The 13,265-nt window shown below is 37.8% G+C and overlaps 2 protein-coding genes across 8 annotated transcripts in view; both read right to left on the minus strand.

The window, feature by feature from the left end:
• Positions 1-8,799, minus strand: part of LOC116004555 (phosphatidylinositol 4-kinase alpha 1-like) — a 23,193-nt gene extending 14,394 nt beyond the window's left edge. Inside the window, exons 1-15 of one of the 2 annotated variants that reach the window (XM_031244656.1) lie at positions 7,403-8,799; positions 6,955-7,296; positions 6,708-6,869; positions 5,762-5,932; positions 5,472-5,630; positions 5,251-5,378; positions 4,862-5,168; positions 3,910-4,078; positions 3,552-3,769; positions 3,078-3,236; positions 2,777-2,959; positions 1,979-2,512; positions 1,522-1,878; positions 921-1,135; positions 518-698 (exon numbers count right to left, since the gene is read on the minus strand). In XM_031244656.1, coding sequence (XP_031100516.1) covers positions 518-698; positions 921-1,135; positions 1,522-1,878; positions 1,979-2,512; positions 2,777-2,959; positions 3,078-3,236; positions 3,552-3,769; positions 3,910-4,078; positions 4,862-5,168; positions 5,251-5,378; positions 5,472-5,630; positions 5,762-5,932; positions 6,708-6,869; positions 6,955-7,296; positions 7,403-8,392 — 4,275 coding nt within the window. In that variant the 5' untranslated portion in view covers positions 8,393-8,799. Of the gene's footprint in view, positions 1-517; positions 699-920; positions 1,136-1,521; positions 1,879-1,972; positions 2,513-2,776; positions 2,960-3,077; positions 3,237-3,551; positions 3,770-3,909; positions 4,079-4,861; positions 5,169-5,250; positions 5,379-5,471; positions 5,631-5,761; positions 5,933-6,707; positions 6,870-6,954; positions 7,297-7,402 lie in introns of both variants that reach the window. The other variant, XM_031244655.1, reaches the window with a different exon arrangement.
• A 1,607-nt stretch (positions 8,800-10,406) lies between these two features.
• LOC116003767 (DUF724 domain-containing protein 6) overlaps positions 10,407-13,265 on the minus strand; it is an 8,012-nt gene continuing 5,153 nt past the window's right edge. For 5 of the 6 annotated variants that reach the window (XM_031243689.1, XM_031243686.1, XM_031243691.1 and 2 more), the window contains exons 6-9: positions 12,229-12,316; positions 11,864-12,079; positions 11,431-11,577; positions 10,407-11,356 (exon numbers count right to left, since the gene is read on the minus strand). In XM_031243689.1, the coding sequence (XP_031099549.1) occupies positions 10,671-11,356; positions 11,431-11,577; positions 11,864-12,079; positions 12,229-12,316 (1,137 nt within the window). In that variant the 3' untranslated portion in view covers positions 10,407-10,670. The remainder of the gene's footprint in view (positions 11,357-11,430; positions 11,578-11,863; positions 12,080-12,228; positions 12,317-13,265) is intronic. The other variant, XM_031243687.1, reaches the window with a different exon arrangement.

Consider the following 13,265-nt stretch of genomic DNA (forward strand, 5'->3'; position numbering starts at 1 on the left):
GGGGGGGGGGGGGGGGGGGGGTGAGTCATTCTACCATGCCGATTGGTACCGGTACAAGCTCAAAGCCTTACCCATTCACTTTGGGATTGTACCCGCCTACCCGGTACAAGAATGTCCAATCGGCACCTTAGAATTTTCCATATATATATAAAAAAGTACGAATTCTTCCAAATCCAACTTTATGTACCCCTATTTTTGTTATAGTGAATATACTCTTTATTAGTTTTAATAATGGAACTAATAGAAAATTAATATTCACAAATAAACCCCTATATTTTTTATATTTGCACATTTCCCCTGCATTTCATGTCCTACCTTTTTTAAAATTGTCATTTCCCATGTCCCATACTTCATAGTGTCTGCATGTTGGGTGTTTCAATGACAAAAATAATGCTATATTTGCAAGACTTTCTTGATTTGATTCTTGTAATAGTCTGAAAATACATCGCCTAAAGTACAAATGAACGAATTGTATTAATTTACTTCATTTAACTCTCTTCATCAAGTATCATCTTACCACATTGTTGAAAGAGCTTCCATTTTCAGGTCCCCGTCCCTTCATATCAAGTTGAGTATCCACTGGCTCATTCAAAAGATGATGAACAAATGCAGAAACAGAGTGAGCCTCAGTCAAGGCAAAATTGTTATTACCCATGTCATACCATTCAGGTAGATGGGAAAACCAGCCCAATGAAGCCCTACATATGAGCAAGATAAATAACTTTACTATGCTACTAAATGTTTTAGTGACACAAAATCGCAGCATACGTGTACAGAAAAGTTTGTGTTAATTTGAAACTCTGTTTCAATACTCAATTTTCCTTCCATAATAATAAGCCTCCTTCATTTCAGCTCACGGCAAGAAAGGCAATTCAAAATCTATAAACAGCCAAAGGTCTGTTTCAAGTTTTTTTTTTTACCTGTAAATCCTGTCTTCCAGTAGCTGCAGCCCACTCCTGAAGTTCTGTAGACTACCCTGTGACTTACAAGAGCAAAATTTTAGCCCTAATAGCATGAGGGTGAAAAAGGTTCCAGAAGCAGCTGGGTGGTGGGAAAAGTTCCAAGTGAGCTTTGTGGTTCCTTGTAACAATCGACCTAGTAGTAAAAGCTGTTCAATACTATTATGGCGAACCACCTGCACACAAAAGAATAGGAGAAAAAAGAAAGTTTAAAAAAAAAAAAAAAAAAAAAAAGAGAGTAGATTTTTCAGTTGAACAATTTGACTAAGCATGCAGAGGAAACAAAAACCTTGATAGGTTCTCTTACATTAGTTAGCAAGAGAAATGCTAAAATAAGGTAAATTACTAAACACATGATGGGATAAGTGAAGATATAAACTGTACAAAATGTCATGAAAGTCAGAGCAGTATCATTCTATGATCACACACTTCCAAGCAATCACACACTTCCAAGCAATCCAAAAATGGAAGCAGATAATTCAGAACAGTATGGAATGGCATGACATCTAAAAACTTGTTAGAGAAAAAGAGTTGTATAGGTACAAAAGCCAAAACATATCACCTCAAAGCGATCAATAAAAAATCCAATCCAAAGTCTCTGGGCCATTATCTGTTCAACAGGGTCCTTTTCTGGTGGTAATTCTGGCTCCCCAGGAGCCAGGTGAGGCCTTAACTTAGCAGCGGGCCCAGAATACCGTGTCTCAGATGCAAAAAGACCTCTTTTCGTGTCAACCGTCCACAACCATGCATCAACGAGTTCAGCAAGGATAAGAGGACCCAGATGAGGAGCTGCTGAAACCAACCATGTCCAAATAAATATACCAGTCTCCATTGCATCAGGGGTTAAAATGTAAGCTGGGCACCAGCAAAGGAGACGAAGAAGCTGTGCAAAGCTCTCAATAGATTTTGAATCTGAACCCTGTAACAGATATTGTACCACCAATATCAGCAGGAGTGACATAGGGCAAAACAAATGCCTTCGAGAATTACGTAAAGATGAGGTAGAGCCTTACATTTACCATATCTGAAAGAAGTAAAGCAGTAGCTTGAGAACATGTTTCACGAAATGAAGATTTATCTACCTCTACACCTGTCTCTGCTATGTTAACAAACTTCTGAAGTAGACGCACAAACCTCATAAGTAATAACTCACAAAAAGAGTAAGTTTTGGGAGGTGAATCTCGAACCATAGCTGCAGATCCAAAGGTTGGAGGATCAAGATTATGCCCATTTCCTATCGTTAGGAGATTAGAATCAAGCCCACCAATGCCCTCATATATCCTTCTCATTCCAGCTATCTCCCCAGCATAGTTAGATTTTACAGTAGCACTCACCATTCCAGTACTTAGCACCTCCAAATTAAACGCCTCTGTCAGTGCTAAGTTTCCTCCAGATGCTGCAGCAGCTGCAGCCATGACAGCAGGAATATTTGCAGTTTTTGTGCCAGTCCAACAATCATTTTTACCAGTACCAATCTTAATCTCAGATAGAAGAGAAACAACATCTTTAGTTGGCTGTGTTTTTTGCCAGGTGTTTCCTTTGCATAGCTTTTCCTGAGGAACAAAATTCTCTTAATTTTAGATAACTGAGATTCTAAAGAAGAAGCAACAGTGGCTGTTAAGCTATAATTAAAAGATATATCAAATCACTGAAGCATGTTAGTGAGACCATTCATTGCAGAGTGCTTTCACCGACAAAAACATAGATCTCAAAGCAGTAAAGTTGAACTGCTCAATAACAGGCACATTGGTTTAACTTATAAATGTCATATAATGCAAACAATCATACAGCATCACGATGAACTCTAAACAAGAAACCTGAAGAAGGCCCTGAGTAGTGCAAGGAGCATATGATAGTGACACAATTATCCATTCCCGAACAGTCTTCTGGTACAAAGAACGGATGGTTGCAACCCATGCAGGGTCACTGACAAGAGTTGCAGGAGGATCATTCTGTGCAGAAAATAGCAGCAAATCCAGACAAGAAGAGTTCCACAGAATCTGAAAGCACATAAACCATTATGGGGTTAGAATTAGGAACACTGCAACAGAGCAAAAGAAAATTCCATGAAAGAAAATATGAATAATTTGAAATGTAAACAACAAATGGAATTTCAACCTGAGGGTATCGATCTTTAAGTCGATTCAACAAATTGACTGAGATATCCCGAACATGTTCATCCCTCTGAGACAAGTTTTTAATGAGAAAACAAGCATGGGCAGACAGAGTAGATTCTCTAGTCTCAGCAATCTGCCCAGTCTCAGATGTTCGATCATCCTGTGACAAGTTGCATGATATTCTTAACCTTGTAAACTCTAACACTTTCAACAAAAAATGGGAAAACACATGGATGCAATAAAGGATTATGAGCAAGCATGTCACCACAAACACAACCGTAATTCATAAATTAACTTAATCAAGTAGCTTCATATTTGAAATTCCCAGCCTCGTATCATTATTAAAGATGCTTACATGCAAGGCAGGGTCATTGCATTAACTTTTATTAGCATACAGAAACTTAGTTCTAATAGGTTATATAGGCACAAGGAGATTTTAAAAAGCACAACAGAGGGGAAAACAGTGTGACAATACCATCCAGCCTAATGCTGTTTCAAAGGCCCTGTAGATGATTGCTGTCAAGCACTGGGAAACTGCTGGCATAAGATTAGGGCTTTTCAAGTATTCAAAGACACAACTGAAAGCACTACAAGAAGCAGTTGAAGCAGGGCCCACATTCAGGATGCCACCATTGCTGCTGAATCGTATGATCTCTAAAAACGCTACCGCAAGTAGATAAGTTGCCTTTACACCTACGTAAGTAAGAAAAGAATCAATAATGCCTTAAGATACTTGACCATCAACTGTGAAGCCAAGCATAGGAGGCATAAAAATAAGAGAAATACACGGAAAACTCTGTTTTTCAACACCAAAGATGAAATATCATCAAGACCTGAAATTGTGCTCATTGCAGAAAGCTCCAAGCGTCCTCCTAATGCAGCAGAAAGAGCAGTCCTCTGACTTACAGCAGCTTTTTCATTTCCACTCCCCCTTCGGCTACCTGGGTTATGAAGAGCATTAAGTTCCAACTCATCTTCGAGCCATTTCACAGAGCTCACAACCTGATGAAAATGTCAGTTGGTATTAAAGCCTTAAAATAAATATTTCCTTCAACATATGCTATTTGTCTCTAGAAATGAAAGACCAGAAATCAGAGTAATAGTAATGAATAAGAATATTATTATTAATAACAACAATAATAAACATGCATGAAAAGTGCAGGCATCAAATAGAATAGTAGCAGATTAGTGGATATAACTAGTAGAGTGCATATTCCAAATCATGATTTGCTGAACTTTCATGTCATCACAAGTTGTACCCCTACAAAACTTCTGTAAATATACAATTTCTACAGGTAAACTTGGAGTGAGGCCGTGAGGCATATAGAATCAGTGCTAATTCATCTCATGAAGTACTCTCTGACACCCCAGGAATCCCTTTCATCTAATTTAGATTCTCATATTCCTCATATAACTGAATAACTGATGCCTTCCTTCTGCTAGACATTTTGACTGAACTGTATTTAGGAAGCTTAAGATGAATGTGTCTGCACCAAATTCTAAGATGTCCTTTTTTTTTTTATTAACGAGTATTACAACAAAGTAGCTTTTTACAAGTAATGTTATTACAAGATCTCTTAAAATATTGTGAATTCAAATATGAGACAGATTTATTAAAAAGGAAAAGAGATAAAAGAAAAAGCTAAACAATTGCTAAAACAGAAACGCAACAGTTCATGTCCGTGCTTCAATTTAATTTAAAAAAACAAATAATAGTTGGTGGATATAGGCAAATAGCTAAACCAGAAGACATTTCAGATTTGCTTCTTGCAGTGTATAACTTACAAGAGGTGGTGTCCCCTGGGAGATGCGCTGGACAGCAGAAGACCACTGAGAATTCCACATATATGGCCCGCTTACTGCTTGAAGTGCGATTGTTCCCATGCTCCCAACACTGTTTAGAGTAGTGGAAATAGGCTTTGACACACCTTGATTTTTCTGTATCGGAGGAGCTAACCCAAAGAGAGCAACATAAAACCACAAATTTCTAAATAACTTTAGAAGTGAGGGTTCAACATCTACAGTGGGATCAAAATCTGAACATATCTCGGCAACAGCAGGAAGTAGAGGCCCAAGAAAATCTGCTCCACTCCTGCAAAAGACAAGGTCCATGAGCTTCGCTGAATACAATATTATCAGCCCCTTCTGCTTAGCCAAGGTTAGCAGGTGCCTACCTTCCACTTTTTGCCTCAGCAGCCAAGCCCACATCTGAACACAATGACAACAGCCGGTGACGGTAATCTGAGCGCAACTTAGGGTTGCTGAGTCTACTGGCAATCAGAAGAAATCCAGCAGGAAGTGTCTAGAATTTGATTGCACATGTGAGCACCACAGAAATACTCAAACCTTCATAAATAAATCCAAAGCTTACTAGTATACAAAAAATGCAACAAACCTCAATGCGTTCTGTGGTAGCTTCCGGAACCAAGGTTTTACTTTCAGCTGAGCCAATATCAGAAAGTTTACTCAAGTAACTTCGAGTCATCAGAACAATAGCTTCACGGTAGGACTTCTCAAAGCCTAAACTTGCCAGATGAGAAACAGCATCAAGAAGCTGCAATAACTCCAACAAAACATATGGTTGAGCAACTGAGAAAAAAGATTAAAGGAAGCAATAAACATTGAGAAGACAAAAGGGCAGAAAGATTAAAGTCCACTAAAGTACACCAGAAAAGACAATCATACTCGGAGTCTTAGCAATCCCGGCACCAAAGCATCACCCTCTTCTAAACTTTCAATAAACAATGGCAATATCATGTCAACCACTTCAGCCTTGTTAACTTTGACATTCAGGTCAGCTAGTAACCTTATAGCATTCAACTGAATAGCAGAAGCTGCCTGTTTCTCCTTCTCTTGCTGAAAATTGGCATAAAAGAGGCATAACATTCATATAAAAGTAGAAAAAAACTTACAAGTGGAAGAGCAACTAATCAACCAGATATACCTATTATTCAAGTCCACCATGTGCTAGTTTGGACCAACTCATTTTGGAGCTTATCAACTCCAAAAAGAAGTTGGGCAATACACTAAAAGTAAACAAGGGTTTTTAAGGTTAGAAAGGTGGGAAGATTTTTTTTTAGAGAAGCTCCAAATTGAGGCTTTCTTCAAAATCCTCATTTTCAAGAAGCAATCAGTTGGGCAAAGCAGGCACTATGCAAATCAAACTCCGAAGTACATGGTCTCAAAGCAAGATAACACTATGTATATCCTACTATCATACAAAACTGTGGGAAAGTTTACTACAAAATGTATCTGAATGTATCAAGTAAAAAACTGATGAATGGTAGCTTATTGTGCTAGCAGATATTGTAAAACTAACATAAAGTGTATGTACCCTATTTTTACATCTCTTACGTTCTCTATATAAGAGCATTTTTGGTATGATCACTCATCCTAAGCAAAAACAGGACATTCCACATTTCCACTATAGTTTTTCTGACTTCCTCTGGAACTTCAACTTTGAACTTTGTAAAATGTACGAAAGCAACCACCAAACAAACTATTAGGAAACAAGGGAAACATGCATGTACACAGAATAAAGCAATAATTGTTACTTGATACACCCGTGCACACTCTCAACTACCAATAAATATGTATTCCATGTTCCAAATGTTAACATGTGTCAACTCACCTCTTCTCGATAGTCATTTCTTTCCCGAATACTTGTAGCTAATCCCATAATGAAAGTGTCCACAGGAGATCGATCTATTTTCCATCCAAATTCAATTATCTCAGAACTAGTCTTCAAAACACTTTCAAACATGGCCCCTTGACTGCTGGCCCAAGTGTCAGCCTGCCAGTAAAGACCAATGTACAAAAACATTTAACAACAATATGCATCACTTTTGAAACGATCTAACCAAGCCCCAACATTGTACCTGAGCACATGTAGCCAAGACAAGAGGTTTAAATCGAATTAGCAAAACGCGAAGCAGTTGGCCACTGCGAGCAGCAGCAGCTTGAGAAATTCCAGCAAGCAAGGAGCTGAACAGATCTTCACAAGTTCTCAACTTCCGCCACACTGAGAACAAGCATGCCTCAGCAGCCTCAATCAATAGTGCAAGAGCTCCATGCAACAATCGCTTTGATGACTTCCCATCAGAATCAAGGGTACCAACTGTTTTAATCTGCAACTTAGAAGCTGCTTGGTAAACTGAAAGCTTTGTGTTGATCCTAACTTTCAGAGACTGACCTTGTTCTGACCAGTCATGCTTCCTTATCTGAAAGAACCAAGTAATTGAATAAGCTTGCATCTCTCTTTCACTAAGACATCTTATACAATGGAAAAATAAAGATAAGTTTCATAATTAATTGATTTTATTTTACCTTAAGAAAAGCCACCATTGACAGTAGTTGCTCCCTAGCAATACTTCTCACTTGCTCCAAAAGTTTGAGATCAACTTGTGTTTTGTCCAATATGTGTCCTATCAATTTGAAAGCTATTTCTCGCTTCTCAAGGCTATCTAAGGACTCCTCCTCAAAAGCAGCAATAGCTAGCCTATAGGCACCACTGCCTCCACCACCATCATTAAAACCCATATTTGCTGCCAGTGAGTCCACATTGGTCCTCCAAGGACCGCTACTTCCATTCATCACTATACCCTTGGGTGACTGTGAGCTGCCTGCGTCATCTGCAATCCTAGTAACTAAACTACTGGATGATCCAGATGCAATGCTCATATCATTTCCAGGACTCGACCTCTCATGGCCCATACTCAGAGGTGAACTCTGAGCTGAGGTTGCTACTGAGTTGTTCGAAATGAGCTCTCTCGGAGAGCCTGGAATGCAAATCTCAAACCGATCAAGGAGAGTGGAAATTAACCTATCCGCGTCAGAAGGAATGGTAGGAGGGAAATTTAGAGATATGGCATGCAAGAACACCTTAGAAATTCTGACATCTCCACTTACATTGCCTATTGCAGCTATCACAATCTCGCCTGTGAACCCCGAAACATCTGAAGCGAAATCTGGGCAAAGATTCGAGGCTTTTGAGACATATCCCAAAAAATCATTAAAGAATGATGCAATCGAGTCGATCCCAAGGGATTGCGGCCAAAAGGATGGGTTGAAAGAAGAAAAAATAGAGCGATAAAAGGCTAGGATGAGCGATTTGGGCCATTTGTCTACGCAATTGGAGCATTTGGAGAGGAATCGAGCCACCGCAAGGACTGCATTGAGCTGTGGCCTAGAAACTCTAGGAGATCCCACGAGCAGTGCCTCCGGCGGTGGACACCGGCGACACAACCACGTCAGTTTCTCCTGAAATTGAGCTGGATTGTCCGCGATCAAATCGCACAGCTCAATTAATGACTCCATTTCGAACTCCGACCTACCCCCGAGTAACTAAAAACTCCAATAATCAACGAACGCAGAGTTCCAGCACACGATCAGCTAATCAACGACATTTTAAGTAAGAATCGGCACCAATGCCGGCAAAGTGTGTGCATCCAAGTTGCAGTGATAAATTCAAATACCCGAGAAATTCGGGTGTATATGTGTCTAAGAGGAAGAGGCGAGACTGGAAGTCAAATTAGGGTAAAAAGGTGGTGGGCTGGACGTGAAGTTCAACGCGGCATGCTCGTTAGGTCGCTGTTCGTCGTTCTGGGGGTTGAGGGCACATCTCGTGCCTCGCTCGGTGACGGCTGCCTTTGGAGTTATATCGCGTTAGTGCTCCGTAATCCGTATGACTGTATACTGTGTTACTGTTGACAAGGGCATCGGATTCTACGGTACTAGAGTTATCTTTGTCCTTTTCATTTGTGCATTAACTTTCCCCTTGTTTTCGAAATAGCGGTTAGCGATTGTGTTATGAGTTTTGACTAAAAAAGTATTTAGTAAAAGGAAAATGATATATAGCAGTTAGCGATTGTGTTGGAATGTCTTATTATACTTATTTGACCATTATCTCATTTTATAGTAATTATAATTAAAAGAAAAAATTTTGTAAATATGCACGGTAATCAAAGATAATCTAAGAATTGTGAAGTAATCATGTTTCCTTCAAAATTCAATGTGGAGGGTATGTTGCATCTATTGTGGAATGTTATATTCTCTTGAGGAAGTAAGATAACATGAACCAAATATGAGAATATAAGCTTTGAAATGTTACATTCCCTTGGTTATGTTGTATAATTTGAATTGAATACCTCCTTAGCGTTTGGTTCGCGGAATGTTAGATTACCTTATGAAATGATAGATTGCTGGGAGTGTTAGATTCCTGTGTTTGGTAAAAACTAGACTATGTAATATAAACATATTTGGTTGATGATTTGTTTTTTATGTTATAATGATTATTTTACCTTAATATACTCATATTACAAATCACCTTGCAAGCATGCAAAAGTGCCAAACTACTACAATATAATGTTTTTTTTTCCCCAAACTTATGTTTCCCCTTATCTAGTCCTCTTTCATAAAAATAAAATAAATCAAATAAAGTTCAAAATCAAACTTTCACCTTGATATTAAGGTCAAAGAATGTAAAATAGCAAAATAATTTAACATTACCTAAGATGAATAAGAAAATCGCATTCCCTCAAAAACAAGAAAAAATCTCATGCAGAGGCAATACACTTATGACACCAATGATTTGAAAGCCAAGCCTAAGCAAAAAGGGGCAATTAATTTGACAACTTTGTTTTAATGAATATCAAAATTGCACAATCACATCAATGTGTGCAAATGTAACCAAATAAAATTCCACCTTTCGAGATTTGTCTACTTGTCGGGCAGCTTCCCTAACTACTTCCTCTCATCGACGAGGGTTAGGTTTGGTCATCCGTTGTAGTGCGATGATCGACAGGTCGCATGAGTTCTGGTGTTCTTGCACCACTAGGTGAGTACAAGGGCCCGATCAATCTAGAACTAAGTGTGTTAGCCTATTTTCCCTGTCCACCGACAAACTGAACTCCGACCTTTGCTATTGCTCTCGATTGGAAGGGAACCACCGCTTCCAGTACACAGTTATGTCATAATGCCTATAAGATGTGTTCCACCCTTCGGTCACAGTTAGGCGGGGTTTCTCCATATCCATCACTTACTAATCATTATACTGACCATGGTCTATATTGCAAAATAAACCTGTGATATAAGTTACATGATGGAATGAAATTGAAATTTCATAAAAAAGAAATTATCAAAAAGATTAATTATATTGTTTAGTTGGTGAAAAAGAAATTATTAATTCCATTGTTTAATTAGGTTTGAAATTGTAAGGAATAATGAGTATAAAAATAATATACCATGCACAACAACAACAATAATAACAAAATTGTTCTACTAATTTTTTATGGAAAACTTTTTCCATAAATAAAATACCAAAATAAAAGAATAAAAAACTCTTTCCTCATTCGTGAGGAAAACATTTTCCAGTAATAAAACACCCCTAAATGTTCACTTTAATACATTAAATGTTCTTTTTTTCTTTTGAAGGTTGTACTGACCCCAAAGTCCAAACATAGCATAATACATTAATTACCCACAACAGACGTCAATCACAAAGAGTTGGTATTTAAAGCAAGCAATTATAGTACAACGTCTACAGAAGGGCACCATACCAACTAAAGGCTAGCTAACCTACAAAGTTTTGCAGCACTTAAAATGGTTTACTAGTTAAAGCTTCATAATCACACCGCAAATTTCTGATTTCCTCGCTGATCTCACCCATCCGGTGCCTAAGAGAAGCTATGTCATCTTCTTTAGTCCCTTTCCTGGACATAGCCTGGGAAAGCTTCTTTTCCAACTTAGCTATATGCTTCTTGAGGTCATCAACCTCCTCCTCAATTTTTGCTTTCTCCATGTTTTGCTTTCCTATTTCACCTTGGGTTTCGGTCAACAAGCCTTCAAGATTTTCTTGCTTATCTTTAAATGACAGCATCTCGTTTAAGCGTCCACGTACAGGCTCAACATCAAACCCATGAGACTCCAAATCTCGGAGTGTGTCCAACATTTCATCAATTGTGCTTCTTGGATCATCAAATACCAATCTGCATGCCTTATCTACTATACTAGAAAAAGTTACCATATAACCGATAGCTAATCCCTCACGAGAACTATCTTTACTTTGTTCCAGAGGCCGGAAATGTGGCTTCTGTGGAATTTTCTGGAAAACGTCCATGGATTCAATTGTGGCCCAAAGAAGTGTGTTTTTCACAAAAGGCAAGCTTTGGAGATCACTTGACGGTGTCACTTCTCCATTGCCAATAGCAGGATTTCGCACAACAATCTCTTTGGACTTCTCTCTTGCTTCACTATGTTGCTCCACATTCCTCACTTGTGATCCTGGAAGAGATCAAATATCATGAAACAAATTCCATAAACTAAGGGAGCACAAGATACAGAGCATACTAGCTTACTTGATCCATCAACAGCAGTTGGAGGGTGCATTTCTTCAATCCACTTTGAGAGAGGCTGATCCTCAAAACCATTGCTAGGTACTTCAGCAATGACTTTCTCTACAGCTATGCATTCAGCATCTTTCCCTCCAGGAGTATCAGCAGAATCTACAGAAGGACCAAAATCAAAATCCTTTACTAACAGAGAAAATACAAAATGGCAGGTAGAGACATGAGTTGCTTCACATTATGTTGCTTGAATCCTCTTAACAATCAAAATATTGCATATTTGCATCATAGTTCCATATCCCCAATTGTATAGGAGAAGAAGTAATAAAACTAATAAGCAATACAACAAAACAAACAAAATCAATAAGAAACCCAAACATGAAAATAAGAAACCTCAAACACCCAAAAAAAAAATAATAATAAAAAATAATAATAAAATCTTCACCTGGAATTTGAGATTCAATGTTTACTTCAATAATCTTTCTTTTCCCCCTCTTTAGTGTATGCTTCTCAGACTTCAATATTGTAGCACGGTTTTTCTGATTTGATACTTTTGCTAAAGCCATTTTTCTTATCCTGCCTCCACTTTTCCTGTGCCCCCTTTGACTCTTTATTGTATCCTTAGCATCTACATCATAGGGAACTGAGCTCCCCATCCCTGCTGAATTAGTACCCACATTGCCATGAGCTTCATTAGTTACACAATTTTGAACAATCATTTCATTCTTGGAATAATCTACAACTAAACCCCAAAAAATGCTAACCAGAAAATAAAATGTATATTAGGCTCTCATAAAAACAATAATAAACCTGGGGAAGCACAAGGAGTGCTGAGCAGTTTCTTGGGTGGCCTTCCTCTCTTTTTCCTTTGACCAGTCAGGGTATCTTCTTTACTCTCCTATGCAAGAGTAGAACAATTACTGGTGTTTGAAGTAAATGAAATAAAAATGAATAAAATACAAGTGTTTCCAATTCATGAAACCACAGCAAGCAATTACACATGGAATCTAACCATTAAAAAATCAAATTCATTGAACCAGGGGAAAAAATGCTAAATGTAATCAAGAATATATTATGGCTCTGTTTGGCATGCCTAGCTGAAAAGCTAGCTAAAAGCTGAAAAGCTAGTAAAGCTAACTAAGTGAAATTAAAGTGTTTGGTAAAATTAGTTGTTGAATTAGCTTATAAGTGTAAAAAGACATAAAAGGATAAGCTAAGATATTATGATTTCGATTAATGAAGGGTAGATGATGTCAGTTTTGTAAATTATGGAGTAATAAAGATATTTTTTTTTAAAAGGGAAAAAAGTTAAAAAGTTAGAAGCTTAGTTTAAAACGCTACTTGGGATAGCATTTCAAAATAAGCTATTATTTTAAGCTTCCAATGTTTTAACAAACAGAGGTTATAGCTTATTTGTAGCTTAAAATAAGCTATAAGGTCTAAAATAAGCTCTACCAAATAGAGCCTATAGCCAAAAGAATATTATATAACCACGCTCTTGAAGAAAAAATGTAATAACCATAGGTTAAAAGTTATTTGGCCTTTTTTACTGTGTTTTTAGAAGGGGGCTGAATGAAGGTGGAGATGTAATAATCATAATTTGAAAGTTATTCAGTCTTTTTTTTTTTTTTACGCTTTTTCTATAAGGGAGCTTGAAATGAAGGTGTACCCATAAAATTTCTGTTTTAGCATGTGTTCTAACAATATCACTCTCATGCAGGAAGACAGATAAAATAAAACTGAGAGAAACAGGAACTTCAAAACCTTCAGCTATTGACTGCCTTTCAGTGGGTCAAGTTGCATCGTATTAACAGAGAAAAGGTGTGTGTGTGTTTTTTTTGGGGGGG

Source organism: Ipomoea triloba, chromosome 14 (genome assembly GCF_003576645.1).
Source record: "Ipomoea triloba cultivar NCNSP0323 chromosome 14, ASM357664v1".
Classification (NCBI taxonomy): domain Eukaryota; kingdom Viridiplantae; phylum Streptophyta; class Magnoliopsida; order Solanales; family Convolvulaceae; genus Ipomoea; species Ipomoea triloba.